Source organism: Geotrypetes seraphini, chromosome 3, assembly GCF_902459505.1.
Source record: "Geotrypetes seraphini chromosome 3, aGeoSer1.1, whole genome shotgun sequence".
Lineage (NCBI taxonomy): Eukaryota > Metazoa > Chordata > Amphibia > Gymnophiona > Dermophiidae > Geotrypetes > Geotrypetes seraphini.
The window spans coordinates 381052821-381068912 of record NC_047086.1 but is presented as its reverse complement, the minus strand read 5'-3'; the positions used below and the strand labels follow the sequence as shown (position 1 = coordinate 381068912).

Sequence of the window (16092 nt, the reverse complement as noted above, 5' to 3'; positions counted from 1 at the left end):
GGGTGTTGCTGGACCTGGGAGGGAAGGGGAGAGAGGGAGGGGTATTTCTGGACTTGGGGAAGAGAGTGAGAGGTACTGCTACACCTGAGTGGGGGGAGCTGAGAGGAAGAGGTGCTACTGGGATGAGGGAGGGAGAGGGAAATGTGCCGCTGGACCTAGGGAGGAGAGAAAGAGGTACTGCTGGGCTTGGATTGGGAAAAGGAAAAATGCTGCTGAATTGGAGAGGGGGAAGAGAGAGAGATTGGACTTAGGGGCAGTGCAGGAGAGAGACTGGATAGGGGGAAGATGGGAAGACACACTGAATTGCAAGAGAGAGCAAGAAAGAGAAGAGAGATATTAGCCCCAGTATAGGTGGGTCAAATATTACGAAAGTCACTCTGTATGTATACCTTTGCAATAATTAGAGCAAATATCCTTCAACTGCTATTGTATGAAGGCAGATGTAGCTGCCTCACCACCCAATCATCGCATTGTTCAATACAGTGTCAGAGTGGTAACGATGGTAAATATTAGACTTGCAACTGCCAAACTGGCTATAAGCTCTACATCTTGTATAAATGGCTTAAGATTGTAAAACTCAACTTAAAATTCACTTCAGATCTGCAGGAAAATTTGACCTGAGACTTCATTATTCAAAGTTTGAGGTGGTGTAGCAGAGCAATGTCAGTTCCCTGAAGCAGTACCAAAACGTGTCACATCGGAACCAGTGAACTTTAAGTTGAGTTTTACAATCTTAAGCCATTTATACAAGATGTAGAGTTTATAGCCAGTTTGGCAGTTGCAAGTCTAATATTTACCATCGTTACCACTCTGACACTGTATTGAACAATGCAATGATTGGGTGGTGAGGCAGCTACATCTGCCTTCATGTCTCTGAGCATAAGTTTCAATAGCAGTTGAAGGATATTTGGTCTAATTATTGCAAAGGTATACAGAGTGACTATTTCATAATATTTGACATATCCACTTTTAGTCACTCATCATTTTCATTTTGGTTGAGTTATTTGCCCTTTTCTTTGATTTTTGACCCAGTATGGGTGGGGGCTGGAGGCAGAAAGGAAGAGAAAAGGGAGAGGAAGGGGCATAGAGAAGATGCTGACCATGGAGGGAGCAAAGAGAAAGCTGGTTGCTGCAAAGACAGACTGTTAAGTGTTGTCATCTTTTGATCTTATGCTGGTAAGGAGAACTTTTGCTCTATTCATTTTCCATTCATACTGTTTTACATGGTTGAGTCACATTATTATGGGATGCACAGCCAATGAATGAATGCACGTGTTGCACACAGACTTCATGGATATATAAGGTGGGATGTCAGCAAATTGCCAATATAGCATCCGTGGCTGTCATGGGGAAAACAGCATGATTTATCAGATATTGAAAAAGCCATGATCATCGGCTACCGGGCCAAGGGCGGCAGCATTTTGGAAATGGGGGAGTTTGTAAACTACTCGCAGGCTGCTTTGGTTGTACCATGAGTGAATAAATGGGACCTTTTCAATGACCCGACGTGGTAACTGGGGGGGGGGGGGGGGTGCATGAGCCATCGATGTGAGAGGTAAACATCAGCTGTGCAGATTGGTGCAGGCCGATCAGCATGCCACTGTGGAGCCTTACCATCCAAACAAATCAGGGGGCTTCCAGATGAGTATCTAAAATGATTGTGCAGCAAACCCTGGTGTGAATGGGGCTCCAGAGCAGAAGGTTGGTGACTGCACCCATGCTCACGAGGATTCATTGCAAAAAAAAAAAAAAGGTTGATTTTTGTACAGGATTACCGACATTGGATTTGCAGTGACTGGCAGAGGGTTGCCTGCTCAATGAGTCACATGCTGAGCTCCATCTAACAGATGGACTTTGGCATGTCAGGCTGTGAAAATGCTGAGAACAAACACCCAGCAACCATTGCTGGACATACACAAGCTCCTGGTGGCAGCGTTACAATCTGGGTCCCTCGATACCTCTGGAAGGTACTCTCAATCGATATGGGTATCTCTCCGAACTTGTCGATCAAGTACACCCGTACATGTTGACAGTCTTCCTTATGGACAATGCAACATGTCATACTGTCACAATTGCTCACGAGTCATTCACAGAACATGTCCACGACTTACAGCTACTTCCCCGACCTCCAAATTCCCCAAATCTTAAACCCAATTGAGCATGTTTGGGGTCACCTCAATCGACATGTTCGACTACTGGATCCACCACCACGCACTGCAGTCTGTATGGCTCCAGATACCTCTAGCAACCACCCAGCATCTTATTGAGTCACTCCCATGGCATCTGGCTGCCATTCATGCTGCCAGGGGCAGTTAAATCTGTATATTAGCAGGTGGTCATAATAACGTGGCTTTAACATTTATATATAAGAGCTTTATTTTTAACATTCAATTATTTTCTTATAGCTTTTAACCTGGTTGGTGAAAGAGTTTTCATATACCACCTGGGTATATTCCCTCTTTTTATCTTTTTCATTCCAGATAAAAAATAAAAGATTCTTAATCAGACTGTCTATCACAGGTAACCTTCGTATGACTAGATGCTTGCTCCTCTATTTTTGAATATGTTCTAATTGTGGGTTTTATATACATTCTTTTTTTGTGCATATTTTACAAATTATATAGTCTTCTTTTTATTTGTAGTCCTTATGTTTCTTTTATATATATGATTTATATTGCATTTAATTTTAATTTGGTTTAATTATGCTTTTTTATTATGATGATTTTTATGTTTGGTTTAAATTATGTTTATTCTGTTATTATTTCATAATTCTACTAACCCCTGATGCAGTCCTTAATGTGTGCCTGTGTCAGGTTTTTATATGTGTTTTATGTCTATACAATAAATTATCCTTGGCTTCTTTACTTTGGCTGAGCTGCTGTTTGACCACCAATAAAATAAATTAAGTAAAAATAATGGAAGATTAGCCCCCTCTTTTATGAATGCATAGCGCTGGCAGTAACTGCTCCGATGCTCAGAGAATTTATAAAAGAGGGGGTAGGTTCTTACCCGGATAATCTTCTTTCTGTTAATTCACATAGGAGTCTGTACTCTAGGGCAGTTTACACCAATGGACAGGTGGAAATAAAAGAATTATTTTGTGGACTGGCAAACTACTAAGACTAAAATAAAAAAAAAAAAAAACCATCTCTGCCCCGTCCCCGCAAGCTCGCAAACCATCTGATCCCATCCACACAAGCCTCACAAATAGTTATGATTTTATATTGAACGTATTTTATTAAAGTATAAAAAGAAACAATATTCTGTACAATTGTCATTTTATAAATACAAATAATACAGTGCAAGGATCAACAAAACCCCTGTCTCCCCTCCCCTTCATATATATCTACTATCAAGAAAACTGAATAAGTCAAATTATTACAGAATGGTACTTAGAAATATCATACTAACAGAATACCGCAGTCACACATGACAGGAATAGTGTTAGGGGAGTGCAACTAGGGCAACTGCCCCCTGGTCAGAAAGAGTCCTAAGCCAGCTGGAAGCTAAAGAAGCACTGCCTGGGCTTTGCAGTCCCCAGTTATGTCGAACACCAGCTCTAGCAGGATACATATTTCAAATCTGATATATTCTAATCACAAGATAGAAATAAAATTATTTTTTTCTAATTTTTGTCGTCTCTGGTTTCTGCTTTCATTGTCTTTTCACTCTCTTCCTTCCAGCGTCTGCCCTCTGTCTCTTCAATCCAGCATCTGCCCCTTCCATCTACTGCCTGCCCTCTCCCCCTTCCATATGGTATCTGCCTTCTTTCTATGCCCATCTCCCCTTTCCCTCCAGCCTGCGCCCCTTCTTTCCTTTTTCCATGATTCATTCTGCTCTCTTCATTTTTATTTCTCCTACACCAGATTTAGCATCATTGTCCCTCTCTCCTTATTTCTCTGCTGACCCCCTTCCCAGCATCAACCTCTCTCTACTTTCTCAATCCTCTCTCTCCCCTTTCCCTCATCTGATCTCTCCATTCCATCCTGAACCCTTCCCCTCCTCTAATCTCCCTGTCAGCTGTTTCCTTCCTATTTTCCTCCTCCCCTGTCCAGTAGTACCCCTTCTCCCTGTCCTCCTCCCCTTATCCAACAGTAACTCTCTTCCCTTCCCAGCAAATTTTTCCTCTCTCTAGCCTAGCGGCAGCTCTGTGTACTTTTAACTTCGCCACAGAGCTTCCACTAGCAGTAGTTTAGATACCGTTTCATCAAGCAGCCTCGGGGCCTTTGCTAGGCCGGCCTGTTTCAATGATGTGAGGTGGACCAACCTAGCAAGGGACCCGAGGCTGCCTCATGAAATCACAGCTAAACTACTGCAAGCGATAGTTATGTGCTGAAGTTAAAAGCAAATAGAGCTGCTGCTGCTGGAGTGGAGAGACAAGATAAAGGCAGGAGGCATAAGGAGATGGAATCCCTGCGAAGGCAGAAGGCAAACGCAGCAGGAGTCCCGGCATATGCGACAGCAACAGGAAGCTGCAATGCAAGTTAAATGACACTGGCAACGGAGCCTCTCTTCCTGCCCAGTGTGCAGTTTGTGGAGGGGACCCAAATCCTTCGCGGACCGGCAGGAAATTTTTGTGGACCGGCACTGGTCCACAGACCGGCAGTTGAAGGACACTGCTCTAGGGGGAATATCCTCTAGTCATGAACTGTTGCATTAGGATGTCAATCACATCTTTCATCTCCTCTTCCTTCAACAGTGGAGTATAGTGCCCTCTTCAGTTTGTACCAAAGCAATCGATAAGAACATAATAAGCACATAAGAATTGCCATACTGGGACAGACCGAAGGTCCATCAGGCCCAGTATCCTGTTTCCAACAGTGGCCAACCCAGGTCCCAATAACCTAGCTAGATACCAAGCAGTAAAACAGATTCTATGCAGCTTATCCTAGGAATAAGCCGTGGATTTCCCAAGTCACTTCAATAATGGCCTATAGACTTCTCTTTTAGGAAATTATCCAAACCTTTTTTAAACACTGCTAAGCTGATTTCACCACGTTCTCCGGCAATGAATTCCAGAGTTTAGTTATACGTTGAAGAAATATTTTCTATGGTTTGTTTTAAATCTACTACTTAGTAGCTTCATTGCATCTCCCCTAGTCCTAGTATTTTTTTAAAGAGTGAACAAACGATTCACATCTACCCTTTCCACTCCATTCATTATAGACTTCTATCATATCACCCCTGAACAGTCTTTTCTTCAAGCTGTAGAGCTCTAGCCGCTTTAGCCTTTCCTCATAGGGAAGCCGTCCCATCTCTTTTATAATTTTGTCACTCTTCTCTGTACCTTTTCTAATTCTGCTATATCTTTTTTTGTGATATGGCAACCGAACTGCACACGAGATGTGGCCATACCATAGAGCGATACAAGGGCATTATAATATTTTCATCTTTGTTTTCCATTCCTTTCCTGATAATTCCTAACATTCGATTTGCTTTCTTAGTTTCTGCCGCACATTGAGCTGAGGGTTTCAACATATCCTTAACAATGACATCTAGATCCTTTTCCTGGGCAGTGACTCCTAACACAGAACCCAGCATCATACTATACTATCTATACAGATAGTATAGTTCAGGTTCCTCTTTCCCACATGTATCACTTTGCACTTGCTCAAATTAAACGTCATCTGCCATTTTGATGTCCCGTCTTCCAGTCTCACAAAGTCCTCTTGCAATTTTTCATAATCTTCTTGCGATTTAACAGCTTTGAACAACTTTGTGTTGTTTACAATTATTTTCAGTCAGATCCTTCTTCCACTTTCTGAAGAAATCCCTTTTAGCTCTAATAGCTTCCTTCACCTCACTCGTTAACCACTCTGGCTGCTATTTGGTCTTCCTTCTTCCTTTTTTAATACATGGAATATATCTAATCTGGGCTTCTAGGATGGAATTTTTAAACAACATCCACACCTGATGTATATTTTTTATCTTTGCAGTTGCACCTTTTAGTTTCTTTTTTTACCATTCACCTCATGTTATCACAGTCTCCTTTTTTTAATGTTAAATGCTGTTTTATTGGATTTCCTGTGTAAACTTATTCCAGGGATTATATCAAATCTGATCATGTTATGATCACTGTTATCAAGCGGCCCCAGCACCATTATATCCATCACCAATTCATGCGCTCCACTAAGAACTAGATCTAGAATTGCTTCACCTCTTGTCGATTCCTGAACTAGCTGCTCTTTGCCAATCCTGTGGAACTTTTCCCATCTCTAAGGAGTTATTAAACAAATCTTATGGAGGACCCAGTAGAACCTCTCTGAACTCCCTCAAAATCCTAGGATTGATGCCTTTCGGTCCCATGGCCTTGTCCACTTTCAATTTTTCAAGTTACTTATAAACACTTTCTTGTGTAAATGGTGCAGTATCCACTCCATTCTCACATGCAACTTTGCCAACCAATCACAGTCCTTCTCCAGGATTTTCTTCTGTGAACACAAAGCAGAAGTATTTGTTTAGCAAGTTAGCTTTTTCCTCATCAGTCTCCACATAGCAGTTTGAAGCTTCTTTCAATCTCACAATTCCATTTTTTTACCTTCCTCCTTTCACCAATATACAGTACCTGAAAAAAAATTGTCACCCTTTTTTAGGTTTCTAGCCATTTGCTCTTCCGCTTTCGCCACATGTATCTCTCTCTTGACTTCTTTCAATTTCATCTCGTATTCCATTCTGTGCTTCTCTTCTTGAGTTTTTTTTAATTTCACAAACACTAACTTTTTTTTCTCCATCACTTCTTTGGAAAATCATATTGGTTTCCTTTCTTTTGGTTTTGTTTATTTTCCCTCACATAAAGGTTGGTAGTCAATTTTATTGCTCCTTTCAGCTTGGACCACTGTTTTTTTTCCACTTCTCATATATCCTCCCATCCTATCAGCTTTTTTTCAGGTACTTCCTCATTTTACTAAAGTCCGAACAATTGAAATCCAGGACTGAGTTTTGTATAGCCACCTCCCAGTTAAGCTGTTATATCAATTCAAACTTTATCAAGTTATTAAGATTGTGTTGAAGGTCTGTAGACAACTCCCACGTGGATAGAAGTTCCAATTGTTTGTCTGCTGCTTTTCATTCTCAAAATTAGTCTTCAAATAGGGAGATTCAAATTTATTTCAACTGTCGAATTTGTCTTTCAAATTAGGTGACAGAGGCTGAGCATCTCTTCAGTGAGACCTTGCTACCAGCATAATGAAGCTCAACTTCTTAGGCCCACATGTTAAGGTCTCTAGGCCAGTTTTTTGGGATAGACCAAAGGTCCATCAAGCCCTGTATTCTGTTTCCAGGAAGTTCTTCTTCACTCAGAGAGTGGTGGACACCTGGAATGCGCTCCCAGAGGAGGTGGTAGGGCAGAGTACGATTATGGGTTTCAAAATGGGATTGGATGATTTCCTGAAGGAAAAGGGGATTGAAGGGTATAGTTAGAGGGTTATTATACAGGATATTTAACGATTAGAAAAAGATCACTTACGGATTATGGACCTGGGGGGGCCGCCGCGGGAGCGGACTGCTGGGCATGATGGACCCATGGTCTGACCCAGCAGAGGCAATGCTTATGTTCTTATGGCCAGCCCAGTCACAAGTACCTAACAAGATCCCAAGAACTAAAACTAATTTTATGCTGCATATCCTAAAAATAAAGCTGTGGATCTTAATATGGCTTATGAACTTTTTTAGAAAATTATAAAACATTTTTAAACCCCCAAGCTAACTGCTTTTACCATATTGTCCAGCAACTAATTACAGAGTTTAATCACACATTGAGTGAAGAAATATTTTTTCCAGTTTGTTTTAATTCTATTACTTAGTAGTTTCATTGCATGTCCCCTAGTCCTACCATTTTTAGAAAGCATAAACAAGCAATTCAGACCTACCCATTCCACTCTACTTAGTATTTTATAGGCCTCTATCATATAAGAACATAATAAGTTGCCTCCATCGGGTCAGACCAGAGGTCCATCTCGCCCAGCGGTCCGCTCCCGCGGCGGCCCATCAGGTCTGTGACCTGTGAAGTGGTTTCTGACCACTTCTATAACCTACCTCTAGTTCTATCTGTAACCCTCAATCCCCTGAGCCGTCTCTTCTCCAAGCTGAAGAGCCCTAGCTGCTTTAGCCTTTCCTCAAAGGGAAGTTGTTGCATCCCTTTTATCATTTTTGATGCCATTCTCTGTATCTTTTCTAATCTCGTTACATCTTTTCTGAAATACGGCAACCAAAATTGAACACAGTATTCAAGGTGCGGCTATACCATAGAGCAATACAAGAGCATTATAACATTTTCATCTTTGTTTTCCATTCCTTTCCTGATAATTCCTAACATTTGATTTGCTTTCTTAGCCACTGCTGCAACCTGAGCTGAGGTTTCAACATATGCTCAACGATGACACCTAGATCCTTTTCCTGATTGGCCACTCCCAACGTGGAATCCTGCATCACATAGCTAGTTTGGGATCCTCTTTCCCACATGCATCACTTTGAATTTGCTTACATTAAATGTCATCTGCCATTTTGAAGCCCAATCTCTCAGTCTCGCAAGGTGTTCTTACAATTTTTCACAATCCTCTTGCAGTTTAACATCTCTGTCATCAGCAAATTTAATTATCTCACTGATTATCATTGATAAATATGTTAAAAAGCAGCGGTCCAAGCACAGACCCTGGGTGACCCCACTATTTACCCTTCTCCAGAGAATATTGACTATTTAACCCTACTCTGTTTTCTATCTTTTAACCAGTTCTTAATCCTTAATAGGACATTACCTCCTATCGCATGATTTTCTAATTTCCTCAGAAGTCCTATTTACACATGCAACTTATAAGCTGTGTGTACTTATATGGTGAACTTAGGTCTATGGCAGGCATAAACTGGCATATCTTAAGTGGGTGCACCTAAATGTAGGTACATCAATGCCTCTTATGCTAGTATTCTATAACACAATTTTGGTACTAAGATGCTGTTACAGAATTGGTGCTTAGAACTTGGCATCAAGACACCAATTTATAGAATTGCCTCATTTTAGTCTTTATTTGTTATTAAAAAAACTCAGAAAATCTTGCTGCATTTGGTTCCATGTGCAGAATCATGACTTTTTAGGGTAAAATGTTTTCCTTGTGTATACAATTAAAATAGAAGGGAAAAACCTTACCGTATTGTGGGGTCACTATTTGAAGTGATCCATACACCTGCAAAATTGTTTGCATAGATTTTATTTTCTAGGAATTGGCCTCTTCCTTTTTCATGAACATAGATTCCTCCAGTCTGGCCATGGTGTATTTCACATCTGACTACTGTGGGATTAGCATAGGCTTTCACTTCAAAGCCTGCTATTCTATTTCTATGTATATTGCAGCTTTCAAAGTAACCCTAGGAACAAAAAAGCATATTCTCAGAAGATGCATGCCCAGGAAAAGAAAAAAATTTCTGTTTAAAATGTCCAAGAGTCAAAACATTTAAAATAGCAAATCTCTTAATACACTGAGCCAAATTCACATCTTTCCATTCAAATGTGCCTCACACAAAAGAGCTTCTATTCCTCATAGCACAATAAATGGCAGCTGATAAAGATCAAATGGACCTTCTAGTCTGCCCTGTGAAGGCTGAAATGTGTCAACTAAGGAAGTAATTTTAGAAGTAATTTTATACATATAAAGAGTCATTTCTAAAACAATATGCCAGATACATGTACAAGACTATGAGCAGGCAATAATTCTATGCATACTTTCAAAAGTATAAAAAAATGAAGAAATTGATATTCAAAGCAAGTTAACTGGGCAGGAGGCTCCTGCCTAGTGAAATGATGCTGAGTGGGTCAGGAGCAGAAATTCAGTGGTACATAACTGGACAGTGCCACTAAATATCCACTTTGACTGCAGTCGCACTTGCTAGCTACAGCTGGGGTAGTCCAAGGGTGGAGCAAGAGTAAGACAGGCACTTGCAATATTCAGTGTCAGTGTGCATAACTAACCAGGCAAGTTGGACCACAAAACAGCAGTCCTAACTTTGCCCATTTGAATCTCGCCAACACTCAAATAGTTTCTAGGCACCACCCAGATGTTCAGTGCCAATGCCTGAATTGGACCCAGTATTTAATATCTGGATTTTAGCTAATAGTGGTAAGAAAACCTCCCACAACAATCGGGCCTTTGCCAGCTGAATGCTGACACTGAAACCTTTTGCACCATCAAAACTGGGAGAGCATTTACAAAAAAGAATGTCAGTCTTTTTTTTTTTTTTTAAATAAACTTTTATTTAGCCATTCAAAAATAGTACAATTGCAATAACAAGAAACAGTAAACAATTCAGCAAAGAAGAGTACAATAAACTATGATGCACCTGATTTCTTTGGCACAAGCTAAAGTTATCTAAATCCCTTGTACACCCTCTGCAAACCTCCTCCCCCACCACCAAAATAATGCCAGTCCCAATTAGTTCATCAGCTTTGAGATCATCATTGGTTCATTTTTTTTTAATCTTTATTTGATTTTTAAATAAGTACAATTGTGCTTAACAGGTAACATTACGATATTAGTACATCCAGTATTCTATTAATTAACAAAATACAATCGAAAAAGGCAATACAAAATAATTCCAATTTCCTATTGGATCAGCAAAGTATGTCAAAAAAGGAAATCCATTATTTAATTTTAACATAGTCCTCGAATCATAAAAAGAGAGGAAACAAAGAAAAAGGAAAAATCTTCCAGGAAAGATCATATATTAATGATTAGTAAAAGGAAATTAAAGTGAAAACCGATAGCACAAACAATAGACTTGAGTTATTCCGAAAATCACTATGGTGCAAACGAAACTCCTTTCCCTTCTAAGAAGAAACGTAATTGATCTGAATCATAAAAAAATATATCTATTATTTTGAAATACAATAAAACATTTACAAGGAAATCTTAACTGAAAGGAGGCTCCTAATGACACAACTTTATCCCGATATGTAAGAAATTCTTTCCTTCTTGACTGAGTCCATTTTGAAACATCCGGATATATGTATATTCTTTCTCCCAAAAAAGAGACTTGTTTCAGACCATAATACAATCTCAAAATCATTTCTTTATCCTGATGAAATACTAAAGATACCATTAATGTAGCTCGTCCAGACAATTCAAGATTTGATGATTCTAAAAGGGTTGATAAATCTTGTTCAGTAGTTGTCTCAATCTCTTTTATTGTCCTTTTCAGATAATAAATCTTCTGCAAAGGTAGTATATTTACTTCTGTAATTTTTAATGTAGAAACCAAAAAATCCTTAAAAAATCTCTCTAGGAGTTTTAAATTTAGACATAGGAAAATTTAAAATCCTTAAATTTAAACTCCTATTTTGATTTTCCAAATTTTCAATATTACGAAGAAAAAAAACTTTATCCATTGCTTGCTGCTTATTTAAAGATTTAAACTCAGTTATAGATTTTTCAATATCCCCCACATGTTTCATTTGGTCTTGGTAATCAGTTTCTAATTTTTTAACTTTAGTAGAGACTTCAGCCATAAGAGAAATAAATCCAGAACATACTGTTTGAAGATTTTCAATTGCTCCCCACAGTAACCACTGCCGGTTTTACGAGCGGCTTGAGCTGAGGTAACCCGGGATCCTGTTCTCCTTCCCGGGTTTCACTTCCCCCACACTCACCACCGCTCGACTGCAGTGCTCCTCCTCCCTCTGCAATTCTCTCCGGAGTAAACTGCGACGGCATTTCCTCCTGTCTTGGCGGCTGCAGGGATCCCTCCACACGAAGACCAAAATCCGTTGCCTCTCTCGGAGGGGGAGGAGGTCAGGTCCCACTGGGCTCAGTGATGTATCGTCGTCCAAGCTGAGCTGCTCCTGGGGCTCAGCTGCAGATACGCCCAAAGCCATCGGGACTGCAAAAGCTGTTATTGCAGACTGACGAGGAGTCGAAGTCACGGACAGAGAACATTCCTCTATTCTCCAACTAATCAATAGTAAAAAAAATAAACTTCAAAATTATCTACACAGTCTTCTAACATGATATCATGTTTCAACATGTATCTGCAATAGGGAAACCTCTAATCTAATCTAAATTGCCATTTCTAACCTGTTTAATCCTATATAGGTCCAAAGTGACTTATAAATACAAAGGAAAGATTTGGTTCTTAACCCCGGTAATCTTCTCTCTAGTAGACAAACACATTATTCCTGAACCTGTGGGTAGTCAATCTATTCCCTCGAGAATTCTTATAGTCTCATTAGCATTACAGTCAAACCTCAGTTTACGAGTGCACCGATTTGCGAGTGTTTTGCAAGACGAGCAAAACATTCACAAAATCGGTGCCTCGGAAACCGAGTGTGACTCGATTTACGAGCGCCACCCCCCGCGATCTGGCATCCCCCCCCCTGCAATCCTACATCCCCCCCGAGCACCAAAATAACATCCCTTACCCCGATTTGGCACCGGCACCAATGCACAGGACATGCTGGTGTCCGAAGATCCTCCCTCTTGGCTGTGCTGGGCTGGGCGGTGTGTCGGAGATCCTCCCTCTTGCCTGTGCTGGACTGGACCTTGAGCATTTGCACATGCTCAAGGCCTTCTGGTTTCGCTCTCTCCGAGAATCTCAAGGTCCAGTCCAGCACAGGTAAGAGGGAGGATCTCCGACACACCGCCCAGCCCAGCGCAGCCAAGAGGGAGGATCTTCGGGCACCAGCATGTCCTGTGCATCGGTGCCGGTGCCAAATTGGGGTAAGGGATGTTATTTTGGTGCTCGGGGGGATGTAGGATCGCGAGGGAGGGGGGGGCCACGTGAGCAGGGGAGGAGGATGCCAGTTCTCAGGGGGAATGCCGGATCGCGGAGGGGGGGTATGGAGCAGCGCCAGTGGCCTCAAGTGGGGGGGGGGGGGATGGAGCAGCGCCGATAGCCTAGGGGGGGAGGAGGTGGACCGTATCAAGCGAGTTTCCCTTACTTCCTATGGGGCAACTTGCTTTGATATACGAGCAATTTGGTTTATGAGCATACTTCTGGAGCGAATTATGCTCGTAAATCAAGGTTCCACTGTATTTTACTTTGCATCCCATCTCTCTGGGCCATCCTCCAATTCCTCAGTTTGTACCAAAGCAGATGGTCAGTCCTAGAGAGGAAACAGAATAGGGAGGGATAGGGGGACTCTTCCAAGAAACATGTCTTTTCTGCTCATAATATTAACATATAACAGATGAAACAAAACTTAACCATTTGTAATACATAATAAGGTGAAAGCAAACAAGTCACCTACTGGAGTGCAACCAGCACTAAAAGTGTAGTAGACTCATCAGATACCCCCCTAGATTCTTTGAAATGGCAGTCGTGTCCTCTATCCTTGTCAATGCTGGATAAAGGAAAGAAACAAGACGTCCTGATTCCCTGGCATGTTTGAACCAGTAAGCAGGCAAATGAACATCTGATAGGGTGGGCTTCAGGAATAAAGTGTGTCTGTCTACTAGAAAGAAGATTACTGAGGTAAGAACTTAATCTTTACTTCTAGTGTGAGAGACACATTATTCGTGAACCTGTGGGATATATCAAAGTAGTCCCCTAAGTTTAAGATGGGACAGATAAGCCTGATAACAGAATGGATGATCCAAATGTGGAGTCCTTCTTGGCCGCTAATTCCACCCTGTAAACTTTGTGAATGTATGGAGAGAGGACCATGTGGCACTCTACAAATTTCTTCCAGGGACAGTGCTGAAGGTTCTGCCCATGAGGAAGCCACACTTCTAGAGAAGTACGCCTTTAAGGATGTATGTGGTCGCTTCCCACCTCCAGTATAAGCTAACGAAATGGTCATATGGATTAATTTCAAAATGGTCAGTTTCAACACTGGTCAGCCTTTACGGGCAACATCCACCAGAACAAAGAGATGATCCAACAGTCAAAATTCATTTGTAACCTCCAGATATTGCAGTAACACTCCAGATATCTAACAATTTCAGCACTATGTTTATGTATGATTCGTTGATTGCACAGTTTTTCTTGATGTGAACCTCCTAGAACTAAATGGTGTAGCGGTATATAAGAATAAAGTTATTATTATTATTTATCACTGTTCCTAATTGATATGAAAATTGGAGACTACTTTCGGTACAAAAGATGGTAGTGTATGCAGTACCACACCTGAATCTGAAATTCTGAAGAAAGGATCTCTGCATCACAATGCCTGCAAGTCTGACACCCAGCAAGCTAATGTGATCACCACCAAAAGCACCATTTTAACTGTAAGATCCATCAGTGAAGCTTGCTCTAGAGCAGGGGTAGGGAACTCAGGTCCTCGAGAGTCGTATTCCAGTCGGGTTTTCAGGATTTCCCCAATGAATATGCATTGAAAGCAGTGCATGCAAATAGATCTCATGCATATTCATTGGGGAAATCCTGAAAACCCGACTGGAATACGGCTCTCGAGGACCCGAGTTCCCTACCCCTGCTCTAGAGCATGGCTGCCCAAGTCCGGTCCTCGAGATCTACTGACAGGCCAGATTTTCAGGATATCCACAATGAATATGCATGAGAGATTTCCCTGCACTGACTTCTTGGTATGCAAATCTCTCTCATATGCATATTCATTGTAGAAATCTTGAAAACCTGGCCTGCCAGTAGATCTCGAGGACCGGACTTGGGCAGCCCTGCTCTAGAGGTTCAAAGAGCGCTCTAGCTAGCACACATAAGACCAGATTGACTCCACACTGGAAAAAGCTATCATACTGAAGGACGTAGGTGCAAAGCTCCTTTCAAAAATCTGATCACATTTGGATGTGTGGTTGCGGTGTTCTTATTAACCTTAGGCCCAAAATGCAAGAGCCCTGCTATCTGAACTTTCAGGGAGCCAACCGCTAGGCCTTTTTCCAGTCCTTCCTGCAGGAAGGCAAGCATCACAGATATTGGGGCCGAGATCAGGTCCTCACTCCTCTGAGCACACCAGACTTGGAAACACTTCCAGGCTTTCACATATACAGCTAGAGTCATTTTCTTCCTAAATCCGAATAGCCTTTACATGCTAACACCACACACTCAAGAGCCTTGTCATAAGACCAAAGTGCTACGGATCCTTCAGGGCAATTGGACCCTGTGTGAGCAGTCTCGGATGGCACAGAAGTCCAAGACTCTGATCCCTTTCCAGACAGACCAGATCTGCATACCACAGATGCCTCAGCTAGCCTGATGCTACAAGAATCACCAGTCCTGGGTACGTCAGGATCCTGTGCAGAAGTCTGCCTATCATGGGCCATGGAAGCAAAACGTAGAGAAGTCCTGCCTTTAGCCAAGATTGCACAAGGGCGTCCAAGCCTTTGATTCCTGGCTCACATCTTTGACTGAAGAATCGAGTCACCTTCTTGTTGGCCACTGATGCCATCAGATCGAAAGTCGGGTGCCCCCACAGACTCACAATGCAGGTGAAGGCTTATTGAGATAGGGACCACTCCTCGGGATCCAGTGTCTTGCAGCTGAGGTGCACATTGTCCATTCCTGACACATATGTCGCTGAGAGCACCAGGAGATGGGTCTCTGCTCACCGAAACAGCATCTTGGCTCTTGGGGGCCCCCTGGTGATTAGGTTACCACCATTGCGTTGTCCATGAAAATTCATACCGCTTTGCTCAGCAGTATGCTCCCAAATGTGGGCACCATTAGGAGAGATGTACATCCTGGAGCAGATCATCAGTGCTGAGCTCTCATCATCTGTCTTGCCCAGGGAACCACATCCATGGTCACTACTGTCAGCATAGCTATCGCTACCATTCAGCATTTTCAGTTGGCATTACTTATGTCAGCGAAGGCCTATGGGAAATTATATCAATCTGACTCTGGCATGTGAATGCAGATAGACCCTGAGGGCAGGGAAACTGTTTTAAGTAGCCCTGATTGAATCATGACTAGCTAAAAGGTGTTAATGTCTGATTAAGAGGGTGCTTAGGACAATGGGTCCAGGTGCACAGATCAAGAAGATAGGCTGCTTGAATGGGACAAAGAAGCCAGAGACTAATCCCATCTACCATGCCTGCAAGTATCACACCCTCCTTTATCAATTAAATTAACCATTGTTTCAAACAGTTTACAAATTCTAAACAGAAAGATACTGGGACATACAATAGTTTCTATATTCAG

The 16092-nt window shown here is 41.7% G+C and overlaps 1 protein-coding gene across 3 annotated transcripts in view; it reads right to left on the bottom strand.

Annotated features, from left to right (window-relative positions):
* The window catches only part of FBXO11 (F-box protein 11), a 256086-nt gene that overhangs the window by 41174 nt on the left and 198820 nt on the right, over window positions 1–16092 (bottom strand). For all 3 annotated transcript variants that reach the window (XM_033940001.1, XM_033940002.1, XM_033940003.1), the window contains exon 12: window positions 9140–9357. In XM_033940001.1, the coding sequence (XP_033795892.1) occupies window positions 9140–9357 (218 nt within the window). The remainder of the gene's footprint in view (window positions 1–9139; window positions 9358–16092) is intronic.